We start from the raw sequence: 19,646 nt of genomic DNA on the forward strand, positions 1-19,646 counted from the left end.
ATTCCTGTTGTTTCAGGCTGTGGTGTGAGCTCATGGAGGAGTCTTGGTAGTGGTGTCGCAGCTGGGTGGTTCAGCCATCAGGTAACACCAGGAATGTTCCTTCTTTGCGATTTGAATGTCAGGGTACAGTCTGTAAAGGAGGTCCAGCAATCTGAACCGGAAGTGGTTTGGTGACAGGTAACCTTCTTGTGACCCCAGCGAAGCCTTCGACCTTTAAAGAGGAAGCACACAGTTTTTTTTGGTACCTCTGCATTCAGAATCGAATGGGTGGCTGATAAAATTGTCCGTTGACATTCATGTCCAGCAGGGGTCCTGTCGGTACTTCCTGCTGCGGCTCCTGATGTGGGCGTCCTCTTACACGCCTTCGTGTTCGTTTGTTGGCACGACGGAACCTTTCCTGTTCGGAAATGTTCGGACAGTCACGACTCCAGTGACCAGGCTGGTCACAGCCGAAACAGTGTCTACCCCAGACCGGCTTTGAAGCATCGTGTTGTCCACCACCCGAGTCCAACTGCACGTCTGTTGAGGATTCTTTCCTCCACCTGTTGGAACTCAAAAGCAAGGTCACCCACTGCTGAATATACCCTAGCTGATCTTTGACCTTTTGGTTCTTTTAACATTTTATCTTCAGCGATCTGTAATTTAAGTAGTCGTTTCCTTGTTGCTCTGTCATTAGCCCTATTTTGCATGGGCTGAATAAAATGTCCTGCCATATATTGTTTTTGGCACCTTGTATATCAGGGTTAACTTTGTCCAAAGTGTTTGGCCAAAGGTTCCCTCCTGGAGGTACAGGTGGGAAAGCAAGGTCAACAATGGCTTGCATGTATGCATCGGCAAGAGACTTATATTGTAGTATGTCCAAAGTGTTAATGTCATGTGTCAAAAATCTCTGCCGGAGAAAATGGTCAGACGTGTACAAGGGGTTAATTTTCGGAGGCAGGATTAATCTTAGAGGGGGCGTGTTAATACCTCCTTCTCTTGTCACTGGAGTAGGGGGCGGTGTCCTAGTCAAAGTCTGGGCGGGTCGTTTGAATTGTCTTGCGCATGCGCGGCAGACAAAAAAACAATCAGTTCATTCTGTCATTAATCATCGTTTCTTTTGCTGCATTTCGTTTTTCCACGTAATCCCCGTTTACTTTTATCATACGCCAAACTCTTAAATTCTCTCCCTGAGTGTTCCATTTTCACCAGCACACACACACACACACACACACACACGAGCACGCGTAAGCACTCCCACTCACACACACTCCCACTCAGCAGCACACTCTCTGCGTTTCACTTTACCATAAAACTTCCAGTTACTTTTTTTATTTATTTTTTATTTTATTTTACCAGACGTTTGAGTTCACGACTTTTCGAGTATTGTAAACACCCTCTTAACCCTTTCAAGGAACGTTCTCCTTTTTTTTTCTCTCTACCTGCTAGTTCCATTGTCGACAACCGTCCATTCAATTGATCATTACACAGTAATGATTAATCACATTTTTCCCCGACCACCATCACATTCCTGTCTGTCACACTCCAAGGCCATGTGTCTATGTCTTTACGTTTTAGTGTCTTATCTCACTGGGATCTTTCAACCCGCTTCCTTACGTTTCAGTGTCTTATCTCACTGGGATCTTTGAACCCGCTTCCTTACGTTTCAGTGTCTTATCTCACTGGGATCTTTGAACCCGCTTCCTTACGTTTTAGTGTCTTATCTCACTGGGATCTTGCAAACCGAACTCATTAAGGGACGACCAAATTCCCAGGGTAAGCTACACCCAACTATTAGTTCACTCGTCAATGAAACTGCCCGTCACGGTAATCGAGACACAATGGCCTGAGTTGACCACTTATTTACAATTTTAATGCAATGGCAGGCTCGGCAAAAATGCAATAAATCTATCAAAATCACCAATCTGTGCCTGGGATTACAAAACAGTGTTTGATTTACAGACTTCAGGACAGACTCCAAACGCAGATTTTATCTAAAAAGAAAGGTTCTGCTTACCTTGAATTGGCCAATTGAGTCTGTCCAGAAGATTGCAAGAAGTCATCAATCAACAGCGTGCCATCCCGGACGAGCCCCCAAATTGTTGCGTCGACCAGCATTCCTCCAATGGGGAATTCAAATTGCTAGTCTCTCCCAGATTCTTTTTATGGCATATAAGCTGATGTTTATATTCAATCAACAGGCAGCAGTTGGTATTTTGTGGTTTATTCTCCAAGCTTAGAGGACAAACTGAGACCAATCCAGCACACCAGTGTTCCCCAGCCCGGTCCAGATCGGTCTAGCTCGGTCTCCCCTCAAACCCCCGGAAGTCCCGTGATCTTCCCTCTGTCCCCCGCCTGCTGTTTCCCCAGTCTAGCTGTGCTCCTTATCTTAGGAATGTAATGGCAGTCTCAACAAAGAGAATAAACAGCGCTCTGACTCTAACCAAGGACACTCGAATCCAAGCACTTTGTACCACACGAGACATTAGCTGATGTAAATATGACTATAGGAGTTTTTAGAAAGAAGTAACACTTAAATATGGATATGATTCTGATCTGCTTCCAACACCACCTACAGCACAGTACGGGTGATCTTGCCTCATTGGGCGGTGTTGGGGACGTGGGGTTTGGTGGTAGCGTGGGTGTATATTGTAGCGTCCCAGAAGAGTTAGTGCTGCAAAGGGTTCTGGGTATTTGTTCTGTTGTGTTTATGTTGTGTTACGGTGTGGATGTTCTCCCGAAATGTGTTTGTCATTCTTGTTTGGTGTGGGTTCACAGTGTGGCGCATATTTGTAACAGTGTTAAAGTTGTTTATACGGCCACCCTCAGTGTGACCTGTATGGCTGTTGATCAGGTATGACTTGCATTCATTTATGTGTGTGTAGAAGCCGCATATATTATGTGACTGTGCCGGCACGCTGTTTTTATGGAGGAAAGGCAGACGTGACTACAGGTTGTAGAGGACGCTAAAGGTAGTGCCTTTAAGGCACGCCCCCAATATTGTTGTCCAGGTAGAAATCGGGAGAAATTCGTGAGAATGGTTGCCCCGGGAGATTTTCGGGAGGGGCACTGAAATTCGGGAGTCTCCCGGGAAAATCAGGAGGGTTGGCAAGTATGTCTACACCTGACATCCACTGTAATGATACCAAGTACAACAGCGTATCTACTTGATACTACTATGATTACGTCAATATTGTTGGGCATCACATCTTCTTTCGTTTAAAAAAAAAAAAAAAATCATATTATGTTTATAAACTCAGGAAATATGTCCCTGGACAAATGAGGACTTTGAATATGACCAATGCATGATCCTGTAACTACTTGGTATCGGATTGATACCCAAATTTTTGGTATCATCCAAAACTAATGTAAAGTATCCAAACAACAGAAGAATGAATGATTATTACATTTTAACATACTTGTAGATAGAACATGTTAAAAGAGAAAGTAAGCAGATATTAACAGTAAATGAAAAAGTAGATTAATAATTCATTTTCTTCCACTTGTCCTTAATAATGTTGACAAAATAATAGAATAAATAATGACACAATATGTTACTGCATATGTCAGCAGCTAAATTAGGAGCCTTTGTTTGTTTACTTTACTACTAAAAGACAAGTTGTCTTGTATGTTCACTATTTTATTTAAGGACAAACTTGCAATAAGAACGATATCTTTAATGTACTCTAAGAATTTTTGCCATTTTTTGTGGTCCCCTTTATTTAGAAGTATCGAAATAATTTTGGTACCGGTACCAAAATATTGGTATCGGGACAACTCCAGTGTCTATTATTATCACGTGTATATTTGTATGCAAGAGCCAATAGAGGCTTTGCAGTCACGTGGTTTTATCATGTGACTTTGTGTTACGCCGCCATCAACCGGTCAGCTCGTTCCTACGTGTTCGTACAGATTCAGTTTGATTTCTGCGCTACATTTTCACCGACTTCATCCGAATTATGGCTGATTTGCTATCCAATGAAGTTGTGCATTTGGATGAAGAGTCCAAGAAACGTTACCGAGAGAAGTTGAACCTTGTTGGCACAAAGGATCCGTACCTTTTACCGAGAAGCATGCTAAAATCACCTGAGCATTTTGCAACAGCCGACCTGCCTGAACTTTCATATCCAGACATTTATAATTACCTTGTCGATTCACCATCTCCGTACACTGGAAAGGACCTTAAAGCATACAATAGTCTGGATGCCTACATGTATTTTACAGCAGGTTTTGTGCATGATGGGCTGATATGGCAGATTCCAAACAAGAATCGATTTCTTCTCATGACCAAGGTAAGGAAAAAGCACACACAGAAGAGCCTACTGTCTGTTTACGAATCTGCATGGCAGTAACAGTGTAAATGTGAAAAAACTACTGAAGTGATTCTAATGAAAACTCACATTGTTAAGCTTTTTTTTAATTACAAAAGGTGTCCTGTTCAAAAATGCTTTTAATTAAAAATTGTTTCACAAACTTCATATTGAAATTTTCCAATTTTTCTCTATGCATTACATAATTTCAAAAAACTACTATAGACTTTGTGAAACAGTTTTTTAATTAAGCATTTTTGAACAGGAGGCTTTTTGTAATAAAAGATTAGCCTGAAAATTTATCGTATTCAGTTTAAGGATGTGACCAAACAATATTATAAAAAAATTCTATCAAAAATTGCTTTGTAAAAAACTGTTTCCAGGAGCTTCATATTGAAATCTGAGAAATTAATTCCTACAATAAAACAACATTACATAATTTCCAACTATTCAGTATAGAGCTTATGAAACAGTTTCTACAAAAATAATTTTTAGAATTCATGCTTGATAATTAATTTTGGTTTCTTGCTCAAAATGAACCAGGTTTGAATTTTCAGGCTAATTTAATGAATAATTAATTAGAAATTTTACCAAATGCCAGGTAAAATATGCATAAATGGACAGTAAGAGGTCTAGCCTTGTATATTATATCCAAATTAGGGACTGATAATAATATAAGGTATGTCATATTATCTGTTTCAGGTAAAACACTCTCAACGGATGAATGATCCTCCCCTCAGACCTTGGGTAGCAATAGCGAAAGATGGTCAGATCCTGTGCTGCCACTGTACCTGCATGGCTGGATTGGGTGAAACATGTTCACATTCATCCGAGAACTGCAGCATCAAAGCATTCCACATGAAATGTCTTGGCATAAAACAAGTCCCACAACGATGGTTTTGCCCTAACTGTAAGAAGTTGGAAGTAAAACAGAAAAAGTTGCTTCTGTAAGATTCTTTCCTGGTATTTATTACAGAAAAAATATGGATGCAACATCATTACTGAAATGGTACAATTGGGTCGGATACATTTGTAAGTGCGCATGACACTTGTACAATTTTATCTAATGTTGTGAAACCACTGTCATCAGATGACAATAAAGAGATGGGTATGATATTTTCCATCATGGTATACTTTTGTCTTGCGAGTCCAAAAACTCTCTCTACATGGATACGGACAGCAGCTAATTCTCTGGTGCCCTCAACATCTAGTGGATTAAGCTGCCTTCTTTTCGAATCTCAGCGTGCACCACATCTTCACCAGCGGGTAGTTGATCATTTTCACAAGGGACAGACTGGGAAATATTGACAAGTGCTGCTGCTGCTGCCAATGCCCTCTCGCGGTCTCTCTTACGCTGCTTGAGATTTTGTCTTCTCTCAAAGATCTTCATTGAACATTTGAGTTTTCGTTTGTGAGGTGACTGGGTATGCTCAAATATACTTGGCACATAGTCTGGGGATAGTAGATCTTCGCTTTTTGCACCTGAAACAATTAAACAATCACATTATTCATAATGACTGCCATAAATAATTAAGCACGTTGTTAATGGGGATTTCATAACTTGACATATTAAAAAACTGAATAGAGTGAAATCATTCAGATACCTGTTTAAGTTGCTACCGTTTTTATTTTTTTCTTATTTTTTTCATGATGCCTCATCTGATTGGCTTGAAAACTTTTCCAATAAAAATGTTAACCTTTTGCCAATGGCTTGAAAACTTTACCAATGTAGATTTTACCTTGTGCCAAATGAAGTAACAAAAAGCCTCTTGTTCAAAAATGCTTCATTAGAAAAAAATTGTTTCACAAGGACCATCATCATTTTTTTTTGAAATTTCCCAATGCATTCACTCATGATAATTAATTGTTCAATTCCAATATGAAGCTCAACATTTACATTGATAAAGTTTTCAAGCCAATCAGATGAGGCATCATGAAAAAATAAAAACGGTACCTAGGGGGGGTGAACTGAAGAAATCATTCCATTCCCTGGCTTGCTGCTCTTGCTGCCTTTCTAAAAATGCACCCAGCATTTTCAACAATCATATTTGTATCATCCCATATTGTATTATTTCACATTTTGTGAAACAAATCAGGGGTGAATAGTTTGTTTACATACCTGCTATGAAGTGTTCATTGCATATCCTTGTGTACATCGTAGGTTTCCATCGTTCACGACAAATCGCCGCGATCCGAAGCTAAGATTTGGTTTATCGCCTCGTCTATTGCTACATCCAACAGCACAGCAGGTTTCTGGCATTTCCAAGCTCAAATAGCAGCAGATCAAACAACAAAGCGTGTGTGAGTCGTTGACAGGTGTTGTGCCTGAAAACGCACCCCTGCCATTGAATGCACCCCCTGACGCGGGAGTGCGCTTACGTCACTCGCTTACATCACTCGCTTACGTCACTCGTCTCGAAAAGTATATCTAAACTCGGCTGTAATCACCGAAGTGGCTGAAATCGCCTTTTTTAAATCGCCTCTTTCGGCATAAAAAAAAGTACATAAAGTGAAATAATCCAAGTTTTCTTTACTTTTGGATGGATTAAAAATTGTGAGCCTTTAATGATTTCGCCGTCATTCAAGTGGCTGAAATCGCCTCTTTCGGCATAAAAGAGTACATAAAGTGAACTAATCCACGTATTCTTTACTTGTGGATGGATTAAAAATTGTGAGCCTTTAATGATTTCGCCGTCATTAGATCAGATAAGGCGAAAACAATAACCAATTAATATTGGAATATTTGCTGTCCCGAAAATGTAGTATTAATTGTCTACCTTGAAGAAGTGGAGTTAGGGTGGGGGTGCATTTTCAGGCAGGACGTTCAGGCCTGCTGCCTGAGAATGCACCCCCACCCTAACTCCACTTCTGGTGGTCCAATTTTCACATGGTTTTCACTGTACATTGAGGGGGCTATGATGAGTCACCAGGGTGAGTGTCAAGTCTCTATGACCTTCCTAACCAGAGATAGATAGGGGGTGCATTTTACGGCAGCTGTGGAAAATGCACCCCCATCATAACTCCACCTCTGGTACTTCGGGTACTTAACGTTTTTTGTGAATGTTCAATTTGAAACTTCTTAAAACCAAATCAATCGTAGATATCAGTTGCATTCATTTATTTATTCATCCATCCACCCATGAGCTTCTTAAAGTTAAAGAAAATGTCATATTTTTTAGAATACGAGTATTGGATCACGACAACACGTCGAATGAAGCAGCAAACATTCGTTCTCCTTGATGTCTCTAAAAAAGTACATAGTGAGGTTTACTTTGGTGTATATATTCTTTACAGTAAGCTGTCAAGGTAGACAATTAATACTACATTTTCGGGACAGCAAATATTCCAATATTAATTGGTTATTGTTTTCGCCTTATCTGATCTAATGACGGCGAAATCATTAAAGGCTCACAATTTTTTGGCACTCACCCTGGTGACTCATCATAGCCCCCTCAATGTACAGTGAAAACCATGTGAAAATTGGACCACCAGAAGTGGAGTTAGGGTGGGGGTGCATTCTCAGGCAGCAGGCCTGAACGTCCTGCCTGAAAATGCACCCCCACCCTAACTCCACTTCTTCAAGGTAGACAATTAATACTACATTTTCGGGACAGCAAATATTCCAATATTAATTGGTTATTGTTATCGCCTTATCTGATCTAATGACGGCGAAATCATTAAAGGCTCACAATTTTTAATCCATCCACAAGTAAAGAATACGTGGATTATTTCACTTTATGTATTTTTTTTATGCTGAAAGAGGCGATTTCAGCCACTTGAATGACGGCGAAATCATTAAAGGCTCACAATTTTTAATCCATCCAAAAGTAAAGAAAACTTGGATTATTTCACTTTATGTACTTTTTTTTATGCTGAAAGAGGCGATTTAAAAGAGGCGATTTCAGCCACTACGGTGATTCCAGCCGAGTTTAGATATACTTTTCGAGACGAGTGACGTAAGCGTGCTCCCGCGTCAGGGGGTGCATTCTATGGCAGGGGTGCGTTTTCAGGCACAACACCGGCAGTGAACTGGTGACCGGCAAGATGGCCGCCAAGCTAATGTCACGTGGCTGATGACGTCAGCTGCAAAGCCTCTATATGTCATTTTAATGAACATTCGTGTGGGGAGTTGTGTCTCCATTTCGCCACCAGGGGGCAATGCCACCTCAGTGAGTTAGTAAAAAAGGTAAATGGTCTTCAATGAGGTTGCTGTCAGTCAGACTGCAGCGAGGGAAGACAACAGGTGCTGATATCTGCCTCGTCATTTCTTTGTTCCTTACAGGTTAGTCACGTATCAAAACTAAACATCATTGATTTAATGTGTTCATTATAAAGTGCAAGCAGCTATTGGTGGAGAGTTTGATGAGCAGGACATTCAATTTGTGTACTTTTGAGGTCCCTAAACGTGACACAATCCCTACTGCTACACGATCTAGCTTAATTGCTACGTTGTCGGTTAAGCTCAGTGAATGTAGTGTGATTAGTCTAAGAGGCTCAAACTTCATTTACTTATGGCTCCCTGTACATGATAAAAGTATGTTGTGTCAAAATGTTTTCAATGATATCTTTATATTTTTAAGTACTCGCTCACTGACATGTTGGGATTTCCTATTCAATTGCATTGAATGACCATGTACTTCATTAACAGTTTAGCTAAAATGACAAACACAAATGTAACTGTTAAGATTAGAGATGTCCGATAACGGCTTTTTTGCCGATATCCGATATTTTGATATTGTCCAACTCTTAATTACCGATTCCGATATCAACCGATACTGATACATACAGTTGTGGAATTAACACATTATTATGCCTAATTTTGTTGTGATGCCCCGCTGGATGCATTAAACAAAGTAACAAGGTTTTCCAAAATAAAAGAACAACTTCAACTCAAGTTATGGAAAAAAGTGCCAACATGGCACTGCCATATTTATTATTGAAGTCACAAAGTGCACTCTTTTTTTTAACATGCCTCAAAACAGCAGCTTGGAATTTGGGACATGCTCTCCCTGAGATAAACCTAATACCCACTACAACTATGGGAAATACTATACTTTGACTTTCACAAAGTGCATTTTTTTTTTTTTTTTTTTTAAACATGCCTCAAAACAACAGCTACAAAAACAATGAAGGCACACAGCTTCAGTCCAGAGTATACTAGAGTAATAAAGTAAACAATAACATAGTCCTCCTTTAGTAGACTGCCTGGCATACTGTATAACAGGAAATTATAAACTGGTCTCAATCTGCCCTGCTCTAACGCAGTGGTCCCCAACCACCGGTCCGCACAAGAAATAAATATTTTTTCATTTTTTTTATTGTATTAAATCAACATAAAAAACGCAAGATACATTTACCATTAGTGCACCAACCCAAAAAACCTCCCCCATTTACACTCATTCACACTCATTCGCACAAACGGGTTGTTTCTTTCTGTTATTAATATTTCTGGTTCCTACATTATAAATCAATATAGATCAATACAGTCTGCAGGGATACAGTCCGTAAGCACACATGATTGTATTTTTTAATGACAAAAAAAATAAAATATATATATATATTTTTTTTTTAATTCCCCCCCGCCCCTGGGGCCGTACTTATCAAGCTTCTTAGAGTGCCATTTTACACTTAAGTCCTGAGAATTTGCGAAATTTAGTCCTACTCTCAAACTTAAGAATAAAAGCTTTTTATCAACGTTCTTAAGTCTAAGAATCACTCCTACTCTCCACGATATTTAAGAGACCTTCAGAGGTGTCTTAAGTGGTTAGGAGTTGCCAGCAGGGGATGGCACTGAGGCGAGAGAGACGTGCGCGAACGTTCAGGGAACGGAACAATGTTTTTTGTTTTTTTTTGATGACGAGCAGCTGATCAAACGGTATCGTTTAGACAGAGCGGATATTATTTTTGTCACAGATTTAATACTTTTCGATTCTTTGTTGATTTGTGCATGTGTCTGCAGTGGGCTAGTATATATAGAGCCACCCACACCAGTTTCAAATTAGTTGCCTAATTAATGAATTGGAAAGAAAATGTTATGACAGTATGTGTGTGGCCTTGAGGTGAGTGACGTCAGTGAGTGTGTGGGCGAGAGAAGAGAGGGAGCGGTAGCGTGAGTGCCGGCGGGGACTAGTTTGTTTTGTATTATTTTGTAGTTTATTGTCAAAATATACACTCCCATTGTCCACTTAAATATTTCCAAGATATTTCTTTATTCTTAGACAACGGATTCCCTTCCGTGATTGGTCATTTCTATGGACACAGAAATGACGTCACCTAAAATTCCGTTTACGGCACATAGTAATGTCGTAATTCAGCTCTGAGTGTGACACTTAAGATTCAGTCCTACACTTCGCTGAAAGTGTGAGTAAGACGCTTGATAACTAACTTTTAAGTGCAGCTTTCAGCGAATAATTTATTTACTCTTAAGTCAACTCTTAGCAGACTTCTTAGGAGTAATTCTAAGAAGCTTGATAAGTACGGCCCCTGGTCCGTTGGACACATTTTCAAGCGTTGACCGGTCCGCAGTTACAAAAAGGTTAAGGAACACTGCTCTAACGTATTTGTATGAGTAACACAAATGTGCTGCAAGCTGGTGGTGAGTGCTTAAAGTGGCCTACCAGTCAGCCAGAGCTTCTGAAATGCTGCGTTGAGACAGGGCACCTCTGTTCACTGCAAGCTGCTTTCTGTGTTTGCTTTTCATCCATCTTCCGCTTGTATGCATCTTGTATCTCTTTATGATTCTTGAAGAGGTGGGAGATCAAATTGCTTGTATTAAAGGAAGACGTCTTGGTTCCTCCTCGCATAACCAACTTTTTGCAGTCATTGCAAATTGCCAGTTTTTTATCTGTCAGACACACTTTCAAATAATCCCAAACCATAGACATGGTGTCGTTAGTCAGTCACCGAGCGATCTCGCTTGTTAGCCACGGCTACAGCACCGGCAACAACACACTCTTGTTGTTATGCTACGCTCGCAGCGGTTTGATGAGGCCATCAAGCGTCGCCAGTAAACCTCTCATGCTGCAGTCGTCAACTCCTGTGTTGTGTGTGAGAGAGGAGAGGGGAGGGGCTGCTGACTGGAAGATGCAACTGCTCTACTCCTCCCTACGTCCGTGTTTTACCGGATATGTACCGCTCCGTACAGCGGCGTTTTAAAAAGTAATTAATTTTACTTTTAGATACCGATAATTTCCGATATTACATTTTAAACCATTTATCGGTCGATAATATCGGCCGGCTGATATTATCGGACATCTCTAGTTAAGATAAAAGTATATTTCAGTGTCGGTGCTAGGAATTTTCAAAATGGGGTCCGAGGGACCCCATCAAGTCATAAAAATGGGGTCCCACAGTACATTTTTGGGGTCCCACTTTTTTGTAACCGTTTTGAAAACAGATGATAAATGTATGCATAATCCTGTTATATCTCACATTCTATATTGTGTTTTGGAAAAAGGTTGTCATAAACATTACATAATTCATTTAAAAAAAAATAATACAAAAGAAAACACATTTTTATGCATTTGTAAGTTTATTCAGTTTCTTAATTCCTTCATGGATCTAAACTTTACCGCTGCCGGTATTTTTTCTATATTTGTATTTAATAAGTTGTAGGTGTATTTATTTCAGTGTAAAATGTTTTTTGCTTCGGTCATGAAATGATGATAATGGTGTGCAAGGGTATACATGCATTATTTATTTAACGCTTAAATCTCTACAGTCTACATCAAAGTCAGATCTATCTGTCAATTCTACGTTTGTTTGTTAGTTTGTTTTCTGCCCTTTTTGTCAAAGAAAACTGTTTTTATTAATGGCAAACACACAAAATATGCAAAATCTTCCACTAAAAATATTTTTCAAAGTGGAATATTTGATGTGAAGTAATCGGAGCCTTGGATAGGTCAATAATTCATTAAAAAAATGTTTTATTTTCATTCAATATTATGTTTTGAGCAATGACAGTTTTAAAGAAAAAACAGCTTTGTATTATTAGTCAACATTGCATCTTTTTCTAAATTACATTTCACCTTAGTGTTGACTTTCTTTTGACAGCCCCTCGCGGTAAAGTTGTCATAGTGCATATTTGTGATTGATAAAACTTTCAGATCAAAATTTACGACCAATAAAAACGCAATAAACGTGGACGGATATTTGATCCGGCGAATATAAACAAAACACCGGCGGAAAGCGATAATCGATGAAATTTTAAAAAACAAGCAAACCGGGCAGTAAAAAAATATTAATAATCCGCATCCGGGGGACGCCCGGGCTTCTGGAATTGCGCGTCCTTTCTGATTTCAATGCGTAAAAAGACACAAAAAGTGCGTTAACGCCAACACTGTATTTACTTCTAGCGTTAAGGTTGAACATTAAAGTAGTCATTTAGGCTAATATTATTGCATATGGATATCAGATGTATGGACTTAAAGGTGAATGTTGAGTTGGTGATTTGATTTATGTGGGCTATGACCTGATTTAGAATGTCAAAATGAGTGAATGTAAAACAAACAAAGCAAGAAACATTTTGACAATAAAGTCAGTCAGACTGCAGTGAGAGAAGACAACTGATGCTGCGATCTGCTTCATCATTTCTTTGGTCGCGACAGAACTACACACACATAATCTGTTTACGGGCCTGTTACACTTCCCAAACGAAAAACAGATAGCTCAACAACAGTGTACACTATAAATCATATTTATTCCACTGTAGCATACGGATGACATGATACAAAAAAAAGCAAATAGCAAAACATTGCATGACAAATTGGACCACCCACTGATGTAAAAAATAAAAAAAGAATTGGCACGATAGGATTTAAAGCTGGTGAGAAAACACTCTGACCAATTGTATACACACATCTATATACATTTTCTTTTTTTTTTTTTTTAATTTTCAACAAAAACATACATTCTGTATATCATAATACTGAGAGAAGCAAAGCATATTTGCGGAACATTTCACAAAATATAAACCTTGATTGGTTTGTGCGGAGATATAACTAAAAGCTACAGCACGCTTATTTCCTCCTGAAACCTTTAATGTGGTCTGGTATTCTTATTTAAGTGTTATTCAGTGATTATTGTTTTGAAGTGGCACGTTTGTTATGTTTAGTATTTTGTTTATAGTCCTACACATTATTCCCTACATTTGAGTTCCGTATGTGCTCATGTTTCCCTATACCCTAATAGGGGACGGACTGTAGTTAAAAGAGAGCGTTAGGAGAACGAGTTGTTGTTGAGCTTGAACAAGAAGGAGTCAAGCCCGTCCTGCTTTGGTGGCGTTTTTTACAAGGAATGCAACAAATACATTTATCCTAACAACTCAACTGTAACCAGCCGTCAATTAACAGCCTTCTGGACTGGTAAGGGACAAATATTACAGTTATTCTCACTTACATGTACATCTCGGGAGTGCTACCTGTTTGTTTTTTTAAAAGAAGGCAGCAGCAAAATAATCTGGCAGTGGGTGGCGCCAGATCCTAACCACAATGCTTGGTTGTCTTTCTTGTACATTAGTCCTTCAAAAAAATAAAAAATACGCCATCATTTAAAAATGTGTTAATATTTGCCAGCAAATATCCACCTGACTAAATCTTTGGAGAAGGGTTGGCTGTTTTGGTTTTCAAATAGAAGTGCTGTTTAAGTCATATGTTTCATTTCATGCTGAAACACCTTTTTAACTAAACCTTGTCAGTTAAGTATTATCGTGTTTTTCAACCTTTTTTGAGCCAAGGTATATTTTTTCATTGAAAAAATCCCAAGGCACACCACCAGCAGACAATGTTAAAAATGAAACTCAGTAGCTAGAATTGACAATATAAAGTCGTTCTCATCAAATACCTGACTCAATTGTTCGATATGAATTTAAACTATAACCATCCATGCATCACTAATTACTAATAACATGGTTACTCTGCCGATCTCTAGACAGCACAGGCACTCAACAACGGCACAATATTTACGGATTATAATCATTGGTTTGCGAAAAAAAACAAATTTACAATGCTTAGAAGACCTGATGTTGCCATCATTACTGATGAAAAGCGGTCCAGACCAATTAGGTGAATTTGCATAATTTCCCACGGCACACCAGACAATATGTCACGGCACACTACAGTGGTTGAAAAACAATTAACTATTAAACCGAATAAATAAGAGTTTACCATCCTATAGTACAATTTCATATCATTTTTGATATACAGTATTTGTAAAGGGTTATGGAGGAAAGACGCTGCATATGTTTTAGCTGTGGATATAATTGCTAATTTCTTACAGAAAAAATATTAGGTGAAACACAAAGTTTAGTAGTTATGTTTTTCAAATTAGGGTCTGCCTGGTTTTAACAAATACTTTTTAAAATGTCAGTATTAAACAATATAACCATTGTTTTTCTTTTATCACAGAGTGTATTTTTACTAACGTACGCCAGGAGCTGAAAATGGATACTTTCTGAAATGCTATGCAAACATTCTTGGCCTAAATGTGACCCTTTCTCTCAACAAATACACCACATGAAACCAAAGACGATCCTGAAGTTTAAAAAACAACAACACATATTTGGCACGTCTTATAGTGCAGCGGGTGTCATACTTACAGCTGAGTGCTTTTATATTACGATTACATTCAACACTGAGTCTTACAAAGACTAACATTTACATTAAAAGCTTGAAGGACGACAGACTTTAGGTAGATCTGGCTGATAAAATATTTGATCAGTTTGAAGAGCTGCACTCCTTTAGTGGTGCGTACCAAAAGTCTGCATTTAGCAGCGACTAAAGCCAAGGACTTACTGTAGTCCTCAGTTGCCTTTTTACTAACTTGACAGGCATATTTCCTATTGTTCGCCCCGAAGGCAGAACGGAATTAGAATGTTCTGTAAAGTTGTGGGGATTTTTGAGGTATTTTCCGGTGGGTATTTTTCCTAAACCGACATGTGGGGCAGAAACAATATCCGAACATAGAAAAGTGAGTGGTGGCTCATGGATGTTCATAGAAGGCAGCAGCTGAACATGTAAACAACAATGCCATGGCGTGAACATGCTGGTAGATCCAGATATGGACGGGAAGGAAATATGATTGTCACGCGTGGATCGAATCTGGCACGAAGCAGGACTTGATGATGTCACACCAGCGTTTCGGGCAATGTGTCCGCGTTGTCTGAAGATAGCAGCTGCCAGATTTGCCAGCGGTCCCTCTGCCAGTCCTGCCACTCGGGGCTGTGCGGCATCATCGTCCCCTCCGAGTTTTTCTGCTCCGCACTCGGCTTTCTGTATTGCAGAGGGTGCTGCTGAGGCGCCGCCAACTGGGGTGAACTCTGACATGCGGCCAGTCGGTGATGAGCGTTATAAGGGGGAGGGCAACGAAGGGCAGAGCCGATCTCGTTAGCGTTCGCCCTGACTTTAGCCCCATGACCGTACTGGACCAGCTCCGTTCGGCTCACGTGCAACATTGCCGATGCAGGGTTGGCAGTAAGCTCCTGGTGCGGCCGCCTTGCGTTCACATGAGGGCTCCTGCAAATGCGTGTCACCGGCGGGTGGGGCCTGCACTCGGCAACGCAAGGCGCTGTTCTCGTGGTTTGTGCCATTGGCGGGTGTCTGCTGTCGCCATCAAGTCCATCCTGTGAGCTGCGGGAGCTTCCTTCTGACACGTTGCCATGGGATCCTAGTAACAAAACATCTGCAATGTCAGTGAAGTCAAATATTGTCACATAAATGTAGTTCAAAGTTAGTGTAACTTCAATATACACAGCTGAAAAAGTTATAGTCGGATTTTTATCTACTTTACCGAAAACTTACAAAATAGGATAAAGTAAAAGTAATGACATTTTGGGGCTGATCCAGATCATTTTACAATGTTATCCTACGTTTATGTTAGGAGTTTCAACTTGTGTGTGTGTGGATGCTAGCCAGCCTCCACCCGCAGAGACAAAGACAGTGGATGACTGAAACCAGGCTTGACTCTATTTATTTCATTACACTGAAGCTAGCTTATAAAGTCATAAGTAGAATTTCGTCTTCGATTCAGGAAAAGTCAGAAGTGGGAAAAGTGGTTACATTTTGGGGCTGCTCCGGATAACCATCTGGATTCAGGACCTTTTTATGATTTGGGAGATAAGACCTGGCAGAGATTTGCACTCTGTAAGTGCTTTTTTAGTTTTAAGGGGCCCTCTAATGCGAACAACTTTGGCACTTATTTCATAGTTCTTGACCTTAAAATGGATGTTTACAGGGAATATTCTCCACAAAATAGACACAATAGAGATTTTAGACTTGTTTTCTAACAAGTTTCAGTACATTTTGGAACACCCACTTTTAGCTCCAAAACATGGGCGGGCCAGCATCAGCGTCACCTACAGAAGAATGGAGGCCGTTTCGTATTGTGTAGTTTGTGTTTTGGTAGCATCTTCATCTAGAATAATGTTATATTTCTGTCCAAAAAAAATATAAGGAATTAGCAAAAATGTCTGCCAGTTGCATTGTTGCAGGTTGTAGCAAGACGACCTGAAGAAGTAGTCAGCCTGAATACATTTCCAAATGATGGCAATATGAGGAAAGTATGGACCTCCCCAGTCAAATTGACTTGCGCAAAAGGTTTGTGCAAGTAGTTTGGAGGGATTTTTTTTTCCAAAAGACTCAAACCAACTGCAATCCCAAAAATCAGGAGCAACCTTGAGGGGAGAGAGACTGAGTTAAAACCTGTAGAAAGACAGAGAAAGCAGGGCAGAACCGGTGCTCAAAAACAAGAAAAAAAAAAAGAAATAAGCATCTAGTATTCTATTTGCGTCCTCTTCAACTGATGTTTTGCTCAAAAAACTTGAGGAAATGCTAAAAGAGCATGAGTAAACAGGCTGTGGTGTTTATGGAAGAAAAGGAAAGTCCGGAAACTGCAAATATTTCACATTTATTTTTTGCTCTTAATATTGACTATATCAGTTTTGATGTAATCATGGGCTAGGACGACAAAAACATGCAATTAAGTGAAGATAATATTTTATACATACTGGCCAACCTTGAGACCTCCGATTCCGGGAGGTGGGGAGTGGGGGGTGGGGGTGTTGTTGGGGGCGGTGGGCGTGGTTAAGAGGGGAGGAGTATATTTACAGCTAGAATTCACCAACTCGAGTATTTCATATATGTATATATATATATATATATATAATATATATATATTTATTTTATTATACATATGAATAAAATAAATACTTGAATTTCAGTGTTCCGGAGGCTATCCAGTAGATGGCAGTATTGTCCTGTTTAAGAGTGTCACAACATTGCTGTTTACGGCAGACGAACTGCTTTACGGTAGACGAAAACGTGACTGCTGTTGTTGTGTGTTGTTACCGCGCTGGGAGGACTTTAATGAAACTGCCTAACAATAAACCCACATAAGAAACCAAGAACTCGCCCTCGATCATTCTACAGTTATAACGTGATTGGGCAGGCACGCTGTTTATATTGTGGGAAAGCGGACGTGAAAACAGACTGTCACCGCTGTCCCCACTCAGGTCCGCATTGAGCTGGAGGGGGCGTGGCCTCCAGCTCCGGCTGAATTCCGGGAGTTTATCGGGAGAAAATTTCTTCCGGGAGGTTATCGGGAGAGGCGCTGAATTCCGGGGGTCTCCCGGTAAAACCGGGAGGGTTGGCAAGTATGATTTTATATGCCTTTTTATCTACACTGTCTATGCAGGGAAATGAGCTCCAGTTCTGTAGATGATGTCACACCAAGACGGAGAGACATAGCGAGTCTGGCTTTGGAAAGGGGACGTTCCAAATACAGTTAGTTATCTAACGATTATTCAAAAACTAATTGATATTATGGGAAATGACTGCCAGATTCATTTTCAGGAGCATACAAATACATAAAGAGAAAGTGTTAGGTCAATTTTGGTCATCTGGACACAACGGGTCCTTCAAACTGTTTCTAGGTTCACAGAAAACAAATGTTTTTTTAACAAGTCTGGTCTGGCTTGTCTCTTTTGCATGATGTAACAGTGTATGCCTTTCATTTCAATTAGTCCTTTTTTTTTGTCCCCCAGAGGGGAAATGTTCTTTTCATTCTGCTCCTTTTTTACCCATTAATGAGCCAATATTATCATATTGCTGTAGCAGAACTAAGGCAAACACATTGCAAACACATTGCAAACACGTTGCTTCGTCTGTTTGGGTTTGTTTGTCTATCTGTGGGTGTGTGTCTACAACGATTGTTTTTCACTCACACAGCATGTACAAGCACCAAGGTTTTAAGGCCATTATTGTTTAAACCTGCCCACCTGTGTTTGTTTGGTCTTGGAGTGTTGGTTTCAGAGTCGTGTGCCATGTTCCCCAAATGTTAGCATGCTCCTCCGATATACTGTCTAAAAGAAGCAAAGAAGAGACAAGGTCCAATGATGGACATGGCTACCCCAGCATTGAAAGCAAGTTAAACTTTGGTGCAGGCTTGTTACGATACCAGAATTGCAGTAGTCGATACTGATACCTGTTAATTTCAACGGGTTTTGACACTTATTTGATACTACGATTAAAAAAAAACTGAACCCTAGTACTTTTAAATTCTCTACTTTATTTAAAACTGTTTCAAAGTGTCCAGTATTTAAGATCACTTTGCTTCAACATATTTTTGCACATAATTTAAATCACTGTATCAGCTGCCAAGAGGTAACTGTACATTAAAAAAAGAACAATAGCCTCCCAGTATATCAAATATTTGTTTATATTCATATACTGTATATATTATTAGTATAATTTTTTTCCTTTACGTTATGCCTTTTTGGTCAATGTTTCTTGTTTTTTTTTTGTGTTCATTTTCTACAATGTGCCACATGTCCATAAAAATGCTGCTTTCCACAAATGGCCCCAGGCCACATTTTGAACACCACTGGTTTACATATAGAGGTGCCAAACAATGGAAATGTCTCCAAGCTGTGTATTTTTAACATCTACAGAAGTGATAAAAGGTTTGATAGCAACTTTGTGTAGGTTTTCTGCTGTGGTAAAGCACACTCCCTGGGCTTGTGGTGGCAGATCTACGCTCTCACTCGCACGGCAAAGATTTAGCATTTCAAGACCGTATAAATACACACTCCACTTTGTCACTTCCTTCTCTCGTTTCACTTTTAATACCTACATCGATGAATTAGCAAACTGGATCTCTTTTGGTACGTCTTTCTCTGGCAAAGGAGGTGTGTATTAGGTATGTTGTGAAGCGTATGGTGCATATAATTTGTTTATGAGGGAAGGCGAACTGGACATGCCAAATTCGCATTTGTGACAGGTTTTCACAAGTACCATATTTTTCGGACCATAGGGCGCACCGGATTATAAGGCGCACTGACAATGAGCAGGTCTATTCTCATACAAA

At 39.7% G+C, this 19,646-nt stretch overlaps 2 protein-coding genes across 7 annotated transcripts in view; one reads left to right on the forward strand and one right to left on the reverse strand.

The window, feature by feature from the left end:
• Positions 1-8,428: 8,428 nt before the first annotated feature.
• LOC133658066 (male-specific lethal 3 homolog) overlaps positions 8,429-19,646 on the forward strand; it is a 190,817-nt gene continuing 179,599 nt past the window's right edge. Inside the window, exon 1 of one of the 3 annotated variants that reach the window (XM_062059705.1) lies at positions 8,429-8,571. The gene's annotated coding sequence lies outside the window, so the exon portion shown is untranslated. The remainder of the gene's footprint in view (positions 8,572-19,646) is intronic. The other 2 variants (XM_062059697.1, XM_062059722.1) reach the window with 2 other exon arrangements.
• Positions 12,969-19,646, reverse strand: part of LOC133658028 (rho GTPase-activating protein 6-like) — a 137,315-nt gene continuing 130,637 nt past the window's right edge. For 2 of the 4 annotated variants that reach the window (XR_009827386.1, XR_009827390.1), the window contains exons 13-15: positions 18,559-18,642; positions 14,130-15,950; positions 12,969-14,092 (exon numbers count right to left, since the gene is read on the reverse strand). Coding sequence is in view for 1 of the 4 variants with exons in the window: in XM_062059640.1 (XP_061915624.1) it covers positions 15,412-15,950; positions 18,559-18,642 (623 nt within the window). In the remaining 3 variants the exon portion in view is untranslated. Of the gene's footprint in view, positions 15,951-18,558; positions 18,643-19,646 lie in introns of all 4 variants that reach the window. The other 2 variants (XR_009827389.1, XM_062059640.1) reach the window with 2 other exon arrangements.

The sequence above is a fragment of the Entelurus aequoreus genome, linkage group LG01, assembly GCF_033978785.1.
Source record: "Entelurus aequoreus isolate RoL-2023_Sb linkage group LG01, RoL_Eaeq_v1.1, whole genome shotgun sequence".
In the NCBI taxonomy this organism is placed as follows: domain Eukaryota; kingdom Metazoa; phylum Chordata; class Actinopteri; order Syngnathiformes; family Syngnathidae; genus Entelurus; species Entelurus aequoreus.